This window comes from Lepus europaeus, chromosome 5 (assembly GCF_033115175.1).
Source record: "Lepus europaeus isolate LE1 chromosome 5, mLepTim1.pri, whole genome shotgun sequence".
Taxonomy (NCBI): domain Eukaryota; kingdom Metazoa; phylum Chordata; class Mammalia; order Lagomorpha; family Leporidae; genus Lepus; species Lepus europaeus.
The window spans coordinates 8,346,478-8,362,573 of NC_084831.1; the positions used below are offsets into that span (position 1 = coordinate 8,346,478).

Here is a 16,096-nt window from a genome sequence, read left to right on the forward strand (position 1 = left end):
CGCCCGGCCAGGACTGACAGCTGCTGCCGCCCCTCCACACACTCACACGCTCCGCCCCTGCCCTCCCCCGCTGCACACAGGCGGCCCCTCTGCCCACATCACCCTCTCCCAGCTGGCGCCTGGCTGCCCACGAATGGCCTGCCCACCCACCCTCAGCGGCACGATGTCTGGATGCCCGTCGCCCTAGCCCGAGGGAGAGCTAGGCCAATGCCCGGAACATAGCAGTGGAATGAATGAATGCATGCATTAGGCACCTGTGGAATGAATGACTGCGTCCTGAGAATAAGCTCTTGGTCTTTGTCCAACTCTCAGATTTGTTTTTCGGGTTTGTCAGCTGTTCCTGTCCTGGTGTGTGGTGTGGCCTCTCCTTGGGCCTGGAAAGGACCTTGACCGTGAATTCTCCTCCCTCCCCTCCCCTGGTTTGCTCACCTGCCTCCCTGGCCTCTGCTCTCCCCTTCTCTCCCTCCTGCCCCTCCCAACTCTCTCTGTGGCAGGCATGTGTCAACCCCAGTCCCTTCGCGGTCCGCCCCCCGCCCCCGCGATGGCTCATTCACCATGTGCAAAGGCCACAGTGGCTTTGGGTGACATTTGGGTGCGGCGGAGGCTCAGGCTGGAAATTTCTTTCCGGCCCTGTTCTTTCAGCCCTCTGCCCTCTGCCCTGTTTGGGGGCTGTTCTGAGCACAGCAGATCGCCAGCACCGTCCCGTCCCCCAGGGTCCTGGGCTCAGAGGGAGGCGGGGCTGGGGGAGAGCCGGGAAGCCAACAGTTGCTGCGGGACACCCAGCGGGTCCCTGGGGTGGCCGCGGCAGCAGCTCCGGCTTTGGGGGGCTGCTGTGTGTCCGGCCTCTCATGTCCATGTCCCCACTGATGGCATCATCTGCTTTCTCACCAGCTGTTAGAAAACAAGGCTGCAGGGGCCGGGCGGGAAGGTGGGCTGTGCTGCCCCCTGAGTCTCTCCTGCCAACTGCTCCAGGGACATGGGCCCACCACAGCCAGACGGCCCACATCCCACCCTAAGGCCATAAATCCAGACTTTAAAAGATTGTTCGAGGGGCTGGCACTGTGGCATAGTGGGTAAAGCCACCTCCTGCAGTGCCAGCATCCCATATGGGCGTTGGTTCAAGACCCAGCTGCTCCACCTCTGATCCAGCTCTCTGCTATGGCCTGGGAAAGCAGTAGAGGGTGGCCCAAGTGCTTGGGTCCCTGCACCAGAGTGGGAGACCTGGAGGGGGCTCCTGGCTCCTGGCTTTGGATCAGTGCAGCTGCAGCTGTTGTGGCCAACTGGGGAGTGAACCAGCAGATGGAAGACTCTCTCTCTCTCTCTCTGTCTCTCCTTCTCTGTGTTAACTCTTTCAAATAACAAAATAAATAAATCTTAAAAAAATTGTCTGAGGGACAGAGAGAGGAGAGACAGAGACCTCCCATCTTCCAGTTCGCTCCCCAAATGCCCACAGTGGCCGGGGGCTGGAGCCTGGAGGCAGGAGCTCCATCTGGCTCTCCCGAGTGGGTGGCAGGAACTCAACCACTCGAGCCATCGCCGCGGCCCCCCAGGGTCCACACTGGCCGGAGCCGGAGCCGGAGCCGGAGCCGGAGCCGGAAACTGATGAGACACCGGCATCGTAACCTCCAAGCCAAGCCAGTCTTCAGGGAAGCCAGACGCCCACTCTGAAATCCATATTTTTAAAATGTAAAGGCTGGGATTTTAAGTGTTGGCAGCCAATTTGCTTAAATCCACTGCCACCAGCAGGAAGTAAGCAGGCTTGTTTTTACCCGTGAGAGGGGCACTAGGGACACGGTGGGGGACAGGCACGTCACCACCTTCCTGGGCCAGGGTCTGGTGCACAAGCCACCGGTAAGTGACCCTGGAGCCAGGGGCCCTGGAGCTCACCGAGGCGGGGAGGGCCCCAGGCATGATGGGTGGGATGTCTGAAGAGGGAAGCCAGGGAGGCTTCTTGGAGGCAGGACCTCTGAGCCGAGGCCTGAGAGACAGAAGAGGGTGAGCCGTGTGAGAAGGGAAGAGCTCCCCCGGTGGAGGGACCAGGATAGAACGTGCAAAGGCCCTGGGGCTCCGGGAGCTGCAGGGAGGCGAGTGTGGCTGGCAGGAGCCCAGCTAAGAGCTTGGGGCAGCAGGGGAGGGTGGAGAAGGCTGGGCAGGGCCTCATGGGCTGCAGTGAGGACTCCTGGGCAGCCAAGGGAGTGATCTGCCCAGCTTTAAAGGGCGGGCTCTGCCAGTCTCAGAAAAGACACGCGTCACACGCTTCCCCGCAATGTGGCAGCTGAAACAGAATACAGAAGGACAGGAATGCAACGGCCCCTTTGGGGTTTGGTCTCGGGTTTAGCTTGTTTATACCCCCGTGGAACTGTGGTCTTCCTACCTTTCCGCTTGTTGAATGTTATGATCAGTGACAGATTAGGCCTCTGAGGACTAAAGTTATGCCTTTGCAAAAACTGGTGAGGAGAGGGGAGGGAGGGAGGGGGTTGATGGGAGCAGGGGAGGGAGAGCAGGTGGTCCTCTTCTTGGAACTGGACCTATGGAATGCATAGAATGTGTTCTCTTTGTATTAATTCACAGTGGGGAGCTGGGGGGGGGTTGCTGGAAATGGGCAGAGGCTTGCACGGGCTGTGGCAGGGCAGATGGGAAGTTGGCGCTGTCCTTAGAAGTTAGACAGGAAGCTGGCGCCATGGCTTAACAGGCTAATCCTCCGCCTTGCGGCGCCATCACACCGGGTTCTAGTCCCGGTTGGGGCGCCAGATTCTGTCCCAGTTGCCCCTCTTCCAGGCCAGCTCTCTGCTGTGGCCCGGGAAGGCAGTGGAGGATGGCCCAGGTCTTTGGGCCCTGCACCCGCATGGGAGACCAGGAGAAGCACCTGGCTCCTGGCTTCGGATCAGCGAGATGCAGCGGCCATTGGAGGGTGAACCAATGGCAAAAAGGAAGACCTTTCTCTCTGCCTCTCTCTCTCTATCCACTCTGCCTGTGAAAAAAAGAAAAAAGAAAAAAAGAAGACAGGAATTGAGAGTTGCTGATGCATGGGTTGTGGCATGTGACAGAGGGGCCCCAGGCTCTGGGCCCAAGCAGTGGGGAAGGTGGCGGTGAGGGGAACGCAGTGAGGAGGGGCACAGTCAGGAGTGGGGTCTGCGCTGCCTGCTCCGTGGGTGGTCGGGAGCTGCAGCTGGCGCTCAGCCCTGGCTCTGGTCTCTGGGAGCGGCACAGGCTCCCGAGATACAGCAGTGAACAAGACAAGGCCCTCTTTGCCTACAAGGAGATGGGCAAGGTCCTTGTACCCATTTTACAGCTGAGCACACTGAGGCTCCGGGAAGTTAGATGGCTTGGCCAAGACGATGGAGGCAGAGTGGGCACCAAAGCTGGACTCGTCAGGCTGCAAACACGGGGCATCCCAGCCCAGCCTGGGAGATGAGGCAAAGGGTTGCAGACCCCACGCGGGAGCCCCAGACTTGTAACACCAGAGGAGCTCTCCGTGGGGAAAAGGGGCATGGGAAGAGCGCAGACAGCTTCAGGGCTGACGTCTGAACTTCACAGACGGGAGGTGGCCCTGCTCGTGGCTCTCCTGTGCCATGCAGGAAACGTGCCAATGACCGCTGTCAGCGGGGGCTGGGACCGGCAGGCCCTGCGGCAGCCGGGGAAAGCGGCTCAGCCCCGGGCGGGGCGAGTGTGCCGTGACGCAGACTCCCACCCAGCTTGTCTTGGGAGGAGATGTTCCTCCCCAGCTCTGTGGCATTGGCTCCTCCCACCCCTGGGATGACTGGAACTTGAGCCAGCGCTCCAATACAGGATGCTCAAGCGGAGGGCCTGAGCCACTGTGCCACGAAGCTGGTCCCTCTGTGTCTTCCTCTGCCCCCTGGGCAGCAGACAGACCCTGAAGACATCTGCCCCTTTAGCCCCCTCCTCATTAATCTCCCCCATCCCGTTCCTGTGCCAACAGAGTCCTCGCCCGGTGGCCATGGGACCCAGGTCAATGTCACGTGCATCGTGAACGTCTACAGCGGCTCCGACCACGGCTCGCCCTGCGCCTCCCAGGCCAGCTCCATGGGGGAGGACACAGACACCAGCCCCGTGGTGGACGAGCAGGTGCCCTTCTCCAAGGAGGAGTGCCCCCTGCAGTCCCACCTGGGGGCCTCCGAGACTCTGCTGCAGAGCCCGGAGAAGTCCCTGCCACTCCGCATGCCTGACGCCGTTGGGAAGCCTAGCTAACCAGGCCGGTGTGGGCCGTGTCACCGCCGAGGTGGGCTGGCCCTGTCGGAGCCACCATGGGAAGGGGCATGGCCACGTGTGACAGACAGCTTGGGGTGAGTCCCTGCCCCTCGGTGGCCGCACCGAGCTGGACCTGCAGACTTGGCTTCTGGGACCTGCAGTGGCTTTTGTCCACTCCTGGCCCTGCCCTGGCCTTGGCCCTCAGGAGGTGCGAGTGTCCTCCCCTCCCCCTGGGCTGGCTGGGGTGGAGAAAGGACAGCACTCCCGCGCGTGGGGACGGCCCGTGGGAAGCACCACCTCCAAATGTCGCCACTGCCAGCTCCTACCCCTGCACTTGGGAGTGAGAACCACCGTCCCAGCCGGAAGTCTTCCACCGTTAGCACGTGGCAATGCGAGGACCAAAGCAGAAGCGAGTGCCCTGCGGCACCCGAGCCGCCCACGCCAGCGCCTCGCCCCCATCTGTGTCCTCTGCCTTTGGCCTTCACCCCCGCGCACCCCCGGCTCCAGCCCCTCCTCCCTGGCTGCCCTGCGAGCCTTTCCAAGGCCTCACCTGCTGCTAGCAGGAAATTCCAGGAACTGGAGAGCTGCGGGGGGGGGGGGGGGGGGGGACATCTCTCCCCACCTACCTCAGCCTGCAACTTCCTCCTGCCTCTATGGCGTGCACCCCCACCCCACCCCCCCCCACCCCCCCCCCCCCGCGGCTGTGTCCTGGAACAGCTGAAGCCAATGGTTTAGCCAAAGGAGTCTTCCTCACCAAGGTCACGGCCCCTCCCCACCAGCAAATGTGCCCGGGCCCTGCCAATGGCCTTGACCAGGTTCTGGAGGGAAGGGGCTTTGGGCCAGCTCCAACTCAGGTATGTAGGTCCCTTGTTGAAAAATTCTACTGGACTTGAACTTGGCAGCTGAACCATGGGAAGTGGGAGAGCCGAGCCATTACCATGGAGACAAGGAGGGTTTTCCACCCTGGAATCAAGATGTCAGAGCCCACTGGTCTGGTCTCTGCCGACCCTGGGCTCTGCTTGGCGGTGGAGCTCGTCTGCCCCCTGGTGGACAGTCCTGGGAGGGCCTCGGGCTTCCTCCGCGTGGCTGAGCAGAGCCGGGCAGTCCGGCATTGGAAGGAGCCTCCTCTGGGAGTGTTTACCAGGCTTGGGTTGAATCCAAGACAGTGAGAGCTTGCACTGCATGCTGGACATCACTCCTGCTTATCAATAAACCTTTTGTTTGTTTTACGCGTGGATCCCTGGTGCTGCCTGGGGTCTGCCCAGGGTCCTGCTGGCCTGCCACCAGTGTGCGGGGAAGAGGGGGTCACAGCCAGTGCAGTCTGGCGGGGCTGTGCTCTGTTGGGCCCTCGAGGACCCCCAGCTGCAGCTGCCTCTGATGAGCGCCCCCTCGCCTGCTGTCGCTCCTGGCCCGCTGTCGCTCCCTCGGTGCGGCAGGCTTCATTCTTAATAATTTTAGGGTCCGGGAGTGATGGAGCCCCCAGCCTCTGGGCCCTGGACTGATGCCCATGCCCCCCACTCCCTGCCGCTTAGCCACTCACGCCCCACACCAGGGCTTGGGAAACTAATGTTTGAAAAAAGCCAGGGAGTAAAGGTTTTAGATCTGACCAGTCATCCCGCTTCTGTCTCAGCCTGTTTTCCATTGCCGTATCTGATCACAAACCGGGGTCATTTGTAAAGAAAACTTTATTCCCGACAGCTCTGGCTGCTGGGCCAGGGGTCGTGTCTTGTGGGAGCTTCTTCAGGGAGGGGGACTCTGTCGAGGCCCCAGGTGAGGCAGGGCATCCCAGAGACAAAGGGCACGCGAGCCAGAGACAGCTCGCTGTAAGAAATAGTATCTATGTGTATAGGCAGACAGACAGATTTCTTCCACCTGCTGGTTCACTCCCCATATACTGCAACAGCCAGGACTGCGCTGAGGCCACAGCTGTGAGCTGGGAACTCAACCAGGCCTCCCCCGTGGGTGGCAGGGCCCCAGCTGCTGCCCCCCCAGGCTGTGCATGGGCAGGAAACTGGAATTGGGAGTGGAGCTGGGACTTGAACCCAGGCACTGCTATAGGGCACGTGGGGCTCTCAGCGGATGCGCCAGACGCCCATGCCAGAGAGCCTGCTCTTACCACTGAGCCGCTCCCACGGTCACCCTAGCCCATTAGCTAGGACTCTCCCTCTCCTGAGGGCTGAAGATCCCACTTCCCAAGCACCACGAACAGCAGACTTCGGGTGTTAAGTTGCCGACGCAGGAAACTGGAGGACACACTGAGACCCTTGCACCCCCACAGCTGCTCGACTGCATTTTTGTAGTGTGATGACGGCTGGGCACGACGCAACAGGCTGGCTGCATCCCAGCAACACCTCATGCCAGCGTGTGGCAGGTGGAACTGGCTGTGGGATGTCACTGGCAACCTCTGCCCTAGATCTTGGTGTTAACAGATGAACTCCTGTTGGACCTCTCAGTTGTAGAGATGCCCACTTGCTCGAGAGGACGCCCAAAAATCCAGACTCCAGACCAGTTGATGCAAAAAGCATGAGGTATTTATTGTACGTTTGCGCAAACGGGCCCCCACCTAAGGCGGTGAGGAGCCCCGAGCGGCAGTTTCACACAGGTTATATAGAGGGATAATTAACATACCGGAGAATGCTGAGGAGAGTGCTGAGGGAACCAGCTGAAGAGAATGCTGAGGAGAGTGCCGAGGGAACCAGCTGAGGAGAATGCTGAGGAGAGTACTGAGACTCTCCGAAGGGGAGTGGCAGCTCTGCTCTGGGCATGCCTAGAGGTTCTCTAAAGGGGATAGACTTTTCCTTCCCAGAGAACGTGCCCGCTGGACCCTGGGGAACATCTAACCTCTTAAGAAGCCCCTGATATCTGCCCAGGCCTAGTTTCTTGTCCCTCTCCCCCATAAGGGTCCTTCATTCCCTCCTTTTCTTTTTGTAAAGATTTTAATCTTAAAATCTATTGAACCGGCCTGGGGAGAACCTGCCTCACTGGAGGGAGGAAACTCTGTTCTTGCTGGACTGGGTTAGGTTCCACGTTAACAATTGCGGAGCATGGGGATTGGAAAAACAATGGGGAAAGGCCAGGAACATCATAAATATTAAACAGTTTTTGAAAGTCTTAGCTTGAGTGGGTTCTGAGTGCGCTGGAGCTTCCATTTGGCTGGTCTATCCGGATCCTCGGGGCCCTGGGGAGGTGGTGCTCACTTCACGTGTGAGGCGTGGACCCAAGCAGGATTCCGTCGACCTTGAGAGCGGTGGGAGTTGTCAACAGCACAGTGAAGGGGCCTTTCCACTGGGGCTCTAGAGTCTTAGATTGGTGCCTTCGGACATACACAGCATGAAGGATGTGGAATGGTTGTCGTCTTGGGTTGGTAGGCTGCTGCAAGAGGTTTCCAGACCTGGTTCTGGATGATCTGGAGTGCTCTCAACCGGGCCTGTAACTTAGGGGCATCGGCAACGGAGTCACTGGCAAGGTCAAGCAAGCCTGCTACTGGTGGGGGCCCTCCATAAAGGATTTCGTATGGTGTCAGCCCGCAATGAGAGGGCGTGTTTCGGACCCGGAACAACACCATAGGGAGGAGTTGGACCCAGTCTTTAACACCAGTCTCCAATGCTAATTTAGTCAAGGTCTCTTTAATTATTCTGTTCATCCTTTCTACCTGTCCTGAACTTTGGGGTCTATAGGCACAGTGCAATTTCCAATTTATGCCTAATGCTTTGGCCACCAACTGACTTACCTGGGAGACAAACGCTGGGCCATTGTCGGACCCGATTACCTTAGGCAAGCCGAACCGGGGGAAGATCTCCTCTATGATCTTCTTGACGACCACCTGGGCGGTTTCCCGTTTTGTGGGGAATGCCTCAGTCCATCCGGAGAAGGTGTCTACAAAAACTAGAAGATACTTATTCCCATAACTGCCCGGCCTTATCTCAGTGAAATCGACCTCCCAGTTGATTCCTGGTTGGTCTCCTCTTACCCTAGCTCCCTCCGGGAGCTTGAGGTGTCTGGCATTTACCTTGGCACACGGAACACAGGATTCAGTCACCTGCTGGGCTAAAGAGTCAAGTCCGGGGATGTAGTAAGACTGCCTATCTTCCTGTAAGGCTGCTTTTAGCTTTTTGTATCCCAAATGAGTCCATTGATGGAGGCTGGTAATTATTTCTTTAGCCAATTGATGTGGCAAGACTATTTTCTCTCCGAGCCTCCAAACCCTTATTTGTTCATCATACTCTGCACCGAGCCGCTGTATCTAAGTCTTGGTCCGAATAGAGGAAAGGTGGTTCCCTCGATACTTGGGTGGGCTCAATTGTCTTTAACGGGAGCACCTGTTGGCTCAGGGCTGCCGCCCTAGCGGCCTCGTCTGCCATCCTGTTTCCCCTTGCTACGGAGTCGTCTCCTCGTTGGTGCCCGGGGCAATGAATTGCTGAGGAGAATGCTGAGGAGAGTGGCAGCTCTGCTCAGTTTCAGCGGCAAGGAGGAGGTCGTCCACATATTGCAGGAGGACCAGGTCCGGATGGTTGACTCGGAAGTCGGCCAAATCTAGGTGCAGAGCTTCATCAAACAAGGTAGGCGAGTTTTTAAATCCTTAAGGCAACCTTGTCCAGGTGAGTTGTCCTGAAAACCCGGTCTCTGAGTCTTTCCACTCAAAAGCAAAGATGGATTGGCTCTGAGGGCTCAGTCTTAAACAAAAGAATGCACCTTTTAGATCTAACACAGTGCACCATACGTGGGTCGGAGGCAAGGTACTTAGCAGATTGTAGGGGTTGGGCACCGTGGGATGCATATCCTCCGCTCTCCCGTTAACCTCCCGCAAGTCCTGTACCGGGCGGCAGTCACCCGTACCAGGCCTCTCTACTGGTAGTAGGGGGGGCGCTCCAAGGTGAACGACAAGGTTTTAAAATGCCTAGGTGTAACAGTCTCTGGATATGTGGCCGGATACCTTCCTTAGCTTCCTTGCCCATCGGATATTGACGAACTGACACGGGAATGGCCGTGGGCTTCAGATCAAGGGAGGCCGGTTGACGGCCAGCCCTATTCCCGCAGTCTCTGCCCAGGCCTGAGGAAAATCTTGGAGCTTAAAGGCCCTTTTTCTGAAGTCAGTACCGAGTGCTGGGCTCCCGTGTCAATCAGGAAGGTTACCGGTCTGCCCCCCACTTCAAGGGTTATCCTGGGCTCAGGGGGGGGCTCCTGGCCCTGACTCACCTAGTCGTCTTCTTCCAGGGACAGGATTGGAACTGGTCTCCTCTTTGGTCCCTGTGTTTTCTTCGGGCAGTCTTTGACCCAGTGTCTTCTTTCTTTACAATAGGCACATTGATCTCTTTCCACCCGAGGCTTTCGTTTGTCTCCCAAGTCCCTATTCTGTCCTGGTCTACTCCTTTCTGTATCCTGTATTACGGTGGCCAAAATTCTACTAAGCTCTCGATTACGTTTTTTGTCTCTTTTGTCTTCCCTTTCCTCCTGCTCCTTGCGGATCCTTTCCTCCTTCTCCTCTCGGGTCTCCCTTTTGTTGTAAATCTTTTCTGCCTCCTTTATTAAATCTTGTATAGTATACCCCTGAAGCCCCTCTAGCCGCTGCAATTTATTGCGGATGTCCGGCGCTGACTGTCCTATAAAGGACATGATTACATCTCCCTGCCGGTCCTCTGCCAGGGGGTCAAACGGGGTATACATACGGTAGGCTTCCATTAATCTTTCTAGGAAGCCTGCCGGCGTTTCCTCAGCCCCCTGTACTACTGCACATACCTTGGCCAAATTGGTGGGGCGCTTTCCAGCCCCTCTGAGACCCGCAAGGAGAATCTGGTGGTAAAGACGAAGTCGCTCCCTACCAGCAACGGTGGTGTAGTCCCAATCAGGACGGGTTGAGGGAAACGCCTCCTCGATTTCATTTAGCAGTAGGGTCGGTCGGCCATCTGCTCCAGGGACGTTTTTCCGTGCCTCAAGGTAGACACGCTGCTTTTCCTCAGTAGTGAGGAGGGTCTGCAGGAGCTGCTGACAATCATCCCAGGTGGGCTGATGAGTCAATAAAATTGACTCAATCAGCCCAGTCAGAGCCTGGGGGTCCTGAGAGAAAGAGGGGTTATGGGTTTTCCAATTATAAAGATCGGAAGCAGAAAATGGCCAGTACTGCATCTGGCCAGCCACCGAGCGAAGAGGAAAAGCCTGAGAATTCCAGACGCTTCCCGAGCCCCCTGCCTGCCCCTGACGGAGGCGCAGGCGGCTGGAGGGTGGGGGAGGCGCTGAGACTTCTTCCCCTGCCCTCGTGGAATCAAGGGGTGGTGCAGAAGGTTGCACATCCCGCTCTGGTTATTGTGGAAGTTCCTGCGGGGGAGCAGGCTGGCCGGGAAGATAGGGTGGGGGAGAGTCAAAGCGCAGAAAGTCCTGATCAGCCGGAAGAACCGGTGGCTTGTCAGGTTTTGGATCTCGAATCTCCTTCAGAGGGTATAGGGAGGAGGTTGGCACAACCGGGATAGGAGGAGGGGGTAACGGGGTCCGTATGGGCTCCGTCGGGAAGGAGAAGGGTTCTATCCAGGGAGGGGGATTACGTGAAAGATCCTCCCACGTAGTAATGTAGGGCACCTGATCAGGGTGTCCATTTGATCCTGGCTGAAAGACCCGTGCCTTAATCTGTAAAATAATATCGAGGTTAAAAGTGCCGTTCCTTGGCCAGCCGACCTCGAAGGCCGGCCACTCTGAGGAACAGAATTTTGCCCATTGTTTCCTTTTAACCTCCAATGAGAGGTGGCGCGCGCGTTCTCGAACGTCCTTCCAGTGATCTAGAGTGAGACTTAAAGGGGTGGTTATTTGTTGACCCATGTGTGCAAGGATTTTAGCCCAAACAAAAAGAACAGCCAATGCACAAACATATACAATAAGTAAGACAAACCCCATGGCTTGCGCTAATTTTGGGAGCGGCTACCTGACCAGCCCTCCCCGGGAAGGAGGGAGACTTGGTCTCCGACCCACCTCCAGACCACCCCGGGTGCGTCTTCCGGGGGAACAGACCGAGGGTTTCCCCTCATACCCCGGAGCGTCCTCCGGGGAACGGACCAGGGGTTGCTGGGCACGCCTGCCTCCCCCACTGGTCCCACAGAGTCAGGTCAGATACTGGCCAGTCAGAATACTTCAGTCAGAATCCAGTCAGAATACTCAAGACAAAGAACAACAGACAGAAAACACTTAATTATACCTCCAACTGGTCCTGCAGAGAATGGGTCTGAGGGCGACCTCGAGCCCCACGTTGGGCGCCAAAATGTTGGACCTCTCATTTGTAGAGATGCCCACTTGCTCGAGAGGACGCCCAAAAATCCAGACTCCAGACCAGTTGATGCAAAAAGCATGAGGTATTTATTGTACGTTTGCGCAAACGGGCCCCCACCTAAGGCGGTGAGGAGCCCCGAGCGGCAGTTTCACACAGGTTATATAGTCAACAAATTAGCATATGGGATTGGCCGGTTCGGAGGGACAATTAGCATACCGGAAAGTGCTGAGGAGAGTGCTGAGGGAACCAGCTGAGGAGAATGCTGAGGAGAGTGCTGAGGGAACCAGCTGAAGAGAATGCTGAGGAGAGTGCCGAGGGAACCAGCTGAGGAGAATGCTGAGGAGAGTACTGAGACTCTCCGAAGGGGAGTGGCAGCTCTGCTCTGGGCATGCCTAGAGGTTCTCTAAAGGGGATAGACTTTTCCTTCCCAGAGAACGTGCCCGCTGGACCCTGGGGAACATCTAACCTCTTAAGAAGCCCCTGATATCTGCCCAGGCCTAGTTTCTTGTCCCTCTCCCCCATAAGGGTCCTTCACTCCCAAAGTCTCAGCTCCAAGCTGCCCCTTGCCCGCCTCCCTCCCTGTTCCCTGCAGCCCATTGATTACCACGGTCACCTCTCCCATCTCACCTGGGGGAAGCGCTATGGTCAGGCGTTTATTTTCTGGCTCTGTACACCTGCTGCTCCCTGATCTCTCTCCTGTCTTACCATCCTTGCTGTGTTTGAGTGTGGCGCACTGTGCGTGCGGTCCGCGCCTGTACCTGTGCACCGGTAGGAGGCAGAACTCAACCATACCGGCTGGGCTCGCTGGATTTCCTGGTCACTTAACTCTGCAGAGGTCCTTGGGGCTGCCCAGCACTGACAGCGTGTCCCCCTCATCGCTTTCTGGTGGCTTTTGTAACACCCTGCGCACTCTTGGGCGCTTGGAACAACACTAACGCATCCTCTTTCAGTCTGGGGTGTCAGGAGTCTGACAGTAAGGTGTCGCCTGGGGCTGGCATTGTGGTACAGCAGGTCAAGCCACCGCCTGCACGCCAGCATCCCATAGGGGCGCCAGTTTGAGCCCTGGTTACTCTGCTCCCAATCCAGCTCCCTGATAGTGTGCCTGGGAAAGCAGCAGAGGATGGCCCAAGTCCTTTGGGAACCTGTACACACATGGGAGACCTGGATGGAGCTCCTGGCTCCTGGCTTTGGCCTGATCCAGCCCTGACAGATGCAGCCAGTTAAGGAGTGAACCAGCAGGGAGAGGAGCTCCTTCTCACTCTGTCACTCTGCTTTTCAAATTAAAAAAAGAAGAATCTTAAAAACAGAAGACGTGGCCGGGTTTCAGAGCCTCGAGGAGAGGAGCTGGGCCCCAGCCTTGAACCGGCAACTCCTTCCCCTTCTGCAAGGCCTCCCTCTGCCTCCCGATGAGGACAGGGGTGGTGACATTAGACCCGCCCCTCCCTGAGAGTCCAGGGTGCCTTCCCCACCCCAGGGTCTCTCCAGGCAGCACAGGAGTGGAGTTCAGAAGTCCCTGGGAAAATGGAATGGAAAGGTGAGTTTATACCTGTGCAGAGGGTTAGCAGTCTATGCATAGTTTTTCATAATGTCCGTTTTCCGTGAACTTTTTGAAGACCTGTCATTTGCAAGGATTTCAATTGTGTGTGTGTGTGTGTGTGTGAGCTGGTGCTGTTGCATAGTATGTGCCTTCGGCACGGGCATCGCATATGGGTGCCTGTTCAAGTCCCAGTTGCTCCACTTCCAATAAAAAAAAAACACTGTTTTAACCAAAATAAACTTCTGTTTGGGTCCCGTTTTTTCACCAGCTTTGTGAAGCACCCTCAGATTCATTGGTTTCTGGGAATTTGAACTCGATTCCTCTGTGGGCTCCATTCATTACCAGCCCCTCCCCCACCCTGCCCGACCACTCACTCTCTCACCCTCCTCTCTGGAGTCCACACACTCCCTGCTCTCCCCAAGCCCCTGACTTCATCCTGCCCTGGACTTCAGCTTCTTACTTGACTGCCCAGTTCACTGAGAAAGAAACCAAACGCCGGAGAATGGCTCAGGCTTCGGCCACCGCATCTCCCCTGCCACCTGCAGCTGTGCCCATATCCCTGGCTTCTCTGTGACAGTCACCAAGGGCAATTGCTCCACCCAGGATCTTAGGGTCTCTGCTGACCCAAGGACACTGTGGACAAGCAGTCTCACCTCCTCTCTGTCGGCACGAACCTCCTGTCTCCTAGCTCTGTCTTGTTCTACATGAACTTCTTTTTTTTTTCTTTTTCCCCAAAGATTTTTTTTTAATGTATTTGAGAGGTAGAGTTACAGACAGAGGGAGAGGCAGAGAGAGAAGTCTTCCATCCATTGGATCATTCTGCAAATGGCTGCCTCAGTTGGAGCCAGGAGCCAGGAGCTTCTACTGGGTCTCCCACATGGGTACAGAGGCCCAAGGACTTGGGCTATCTTTTACTACTTTCCCAGGCCACAGCAGAGAGCTGGATTGGAAGGGGAGCAACTGGGACTCGAACCAGCGCCCATATGGGATGCTGACGCCACAGGCGGAGGCTTAGCTCACTGTGCCACAGTGCCGACCCCTCTACATGAACTTCCTATGTTTACAGAACAACAGACTGCCCCACAGGGCCTTTATCAAGGAAACAGAGGACAGCAAGTGTTGGTGAAAGCGTGGAGAAATCCGAACACTCAGACACTGCTGGTGGGAGTGTGAAATGGTGTGGCTGCTTTGGAACACCATGGGTAGCCCCTCAAAAAATTAAACACCAGATGACCCTACGACCTAGCCATTCCACTGCTGGAGCTGTCCACAGGAGAGCTAGACACAGAGTCTCAAAAAAATTTTTTAAGGATTTATTTATTTATTTGAGAGAGAGTAACAGACAGGGAGAGGGAGAAACAGGGCGGGGAGGTGGGGGCGGAGAGTGCTTCCATCCTCTAGTTCGCTCCCCAAATGGCCACAATTGCCAGGCTGGATTGATCTGAAGCCAGGATCCAGGAGCTTCTCCCAGGTCTCCCATGCGGGTGCAGGGACCCAAGGTCATGAGTCATCTTCCACTGCTTTCCCAGGCCATAACAGAGAGCTGGATCAGAAGTGGAGCAGCCGGGACTTGAACCAGTGCCCATATGGGATGCTGGCACTGCAGGTGGAGATCTAGCCCCCTACGCCACAACGCCGGGCCCCCAGAGAGATATTTGCATACCAGTGCCCACTGCAGTGCTCTTCATGATGGCAACGGATGAAGCGATAAACAAAGTGTGGTCTGTCCACACGAGGAAACAGCCTTCGCCTTAGGAAGGAAGGGAGTTGGGACACACACCCGCCGCAAAGTGGTTGAAGCCTAGGACGACCTGCGAAGGGACGCGAGCCAGGCATAAGAGCCCAAGTGCCGCATGAGTGCCCTGGTGTGAGGCGCCCACCACTGCCAGGTTCCCAGACAGCGGCTGGGGAGGCTGGAATGAGCAGCCAGCGTTCAGTGGGCACAGAGTGGCAGTCTGCAGCATGAATGGTGTTCTGGAGGCGGATGGGGTGACGGTTGCACCACACCATGAAGGAATCTTAACACCACTGAACCGTGCACTTGGAAATGGTGAAGACGGTGGATTTTCTGTTATGTGCGTTTCACCACAATTAACAACGGCAACAACAAACCCCTCTTTTTAAAAAAAATATTTATTTATTTGAAAGGCAGAGTTACAGAGAGAGAGAGAGAGAGAGAGAGAGAGGAGAGAGAGAGAGAGAGCTTCCATCTAGTGGTTCACTCTCCAAATGGCCACGATGGCTGGAGCTGGGCTGATCCGAAGCCAGGAGCTTCTTCTGGGTCCCCCATAAGATGGCACTTGGGCGGTCTTCCACTGCTTTCCCAGGCACGTTAGCAGGGGGATGGATTGGAATTGGAGCAGCTGGGACTTGAACCAGTGCCCATATGGGATGCCGGCTGCTCAGGCAGCAGCTTTACCCGCTCTGCCACAACGCTGGCTCCAACAGAACCCTTCTTGCCCTCCTTTCAGACACTGTCTGACTTCTCAGCGGGTCTTCCAGCCAAACACCTGGAAACCCTGTCTGCCTGTAGTCACCGGCCTTGCCTTTTCCCTCGTGGTCTTGAGCTCACCCCCTGTGCCTGCCACGCTGCCCCAGTGCGTGTTGGAATCCTGCACCCGTGTGGAAGACCCAAAGAAGCTCCGATCAGCACAGCTCTGGCTGTTGTGGCCAAGTGGGGCATGAACCAGCAGATGGAAGACTTCTCTCTCTCTCTCTCTCTCTCTCTCTCTCTCTCTCTGCGTAACTCTGACTTTCGAATAAACAAATAGATCTTAAAAAAAAAAAAAAAAGAAAGCTCTGTAGTGGCGGCAAGAGAAGAAACAGACTCTGTTGGCCGGTGACTATGACATGGAAGAGGACAGATCAGGCGGTGACCACGACATGGGAGCGCGGGGTCGTCTCCATCAGGAGGTCAGGGTGACCCCGGAGACATGATGGCAGCACAGGCCTCCCCTTGGCCACTGGCTGGGCACCTGGGCACCATGGGTTCCGGGAAGCATGGTGCAGGAGTGGCCGGGTCCAAAGAGCGTCCACTCTGACGCTAAGGTGGGGCCACAAGGAACAACTTGAGGCAGGGGTTTCCCTGAGGCAGAGGC

The 16,096-nt window shown here is 56.7% G+C and overlaps 1 protein-coding gene across 1 annotated transcript in view; it reads left to right on the forward strand.

Moving 5' to 3' along the window:
• Nucleotides 1-4,810, forward strand: part of TNFRSF1B (TNF receptor superfamily member 1B) — a 29,410-nt gene extending 24,600 nt beyond the window's left edge. The window contains exon 10 of the mRNA XM_062190457.1: nt 3,941-4,810. Coding sequence (XP_062046441.1) covers nt 3,941-4,209 — 269 coding nt within the window. The 3' untranslated portion in view covers nt 4,210-4,810. The remainder of the gene's footprint in view (nt 1-3,940) is intronic.
• Nucleotides 4,811-16,096: the final 11,286 nt, after the last annotated feature.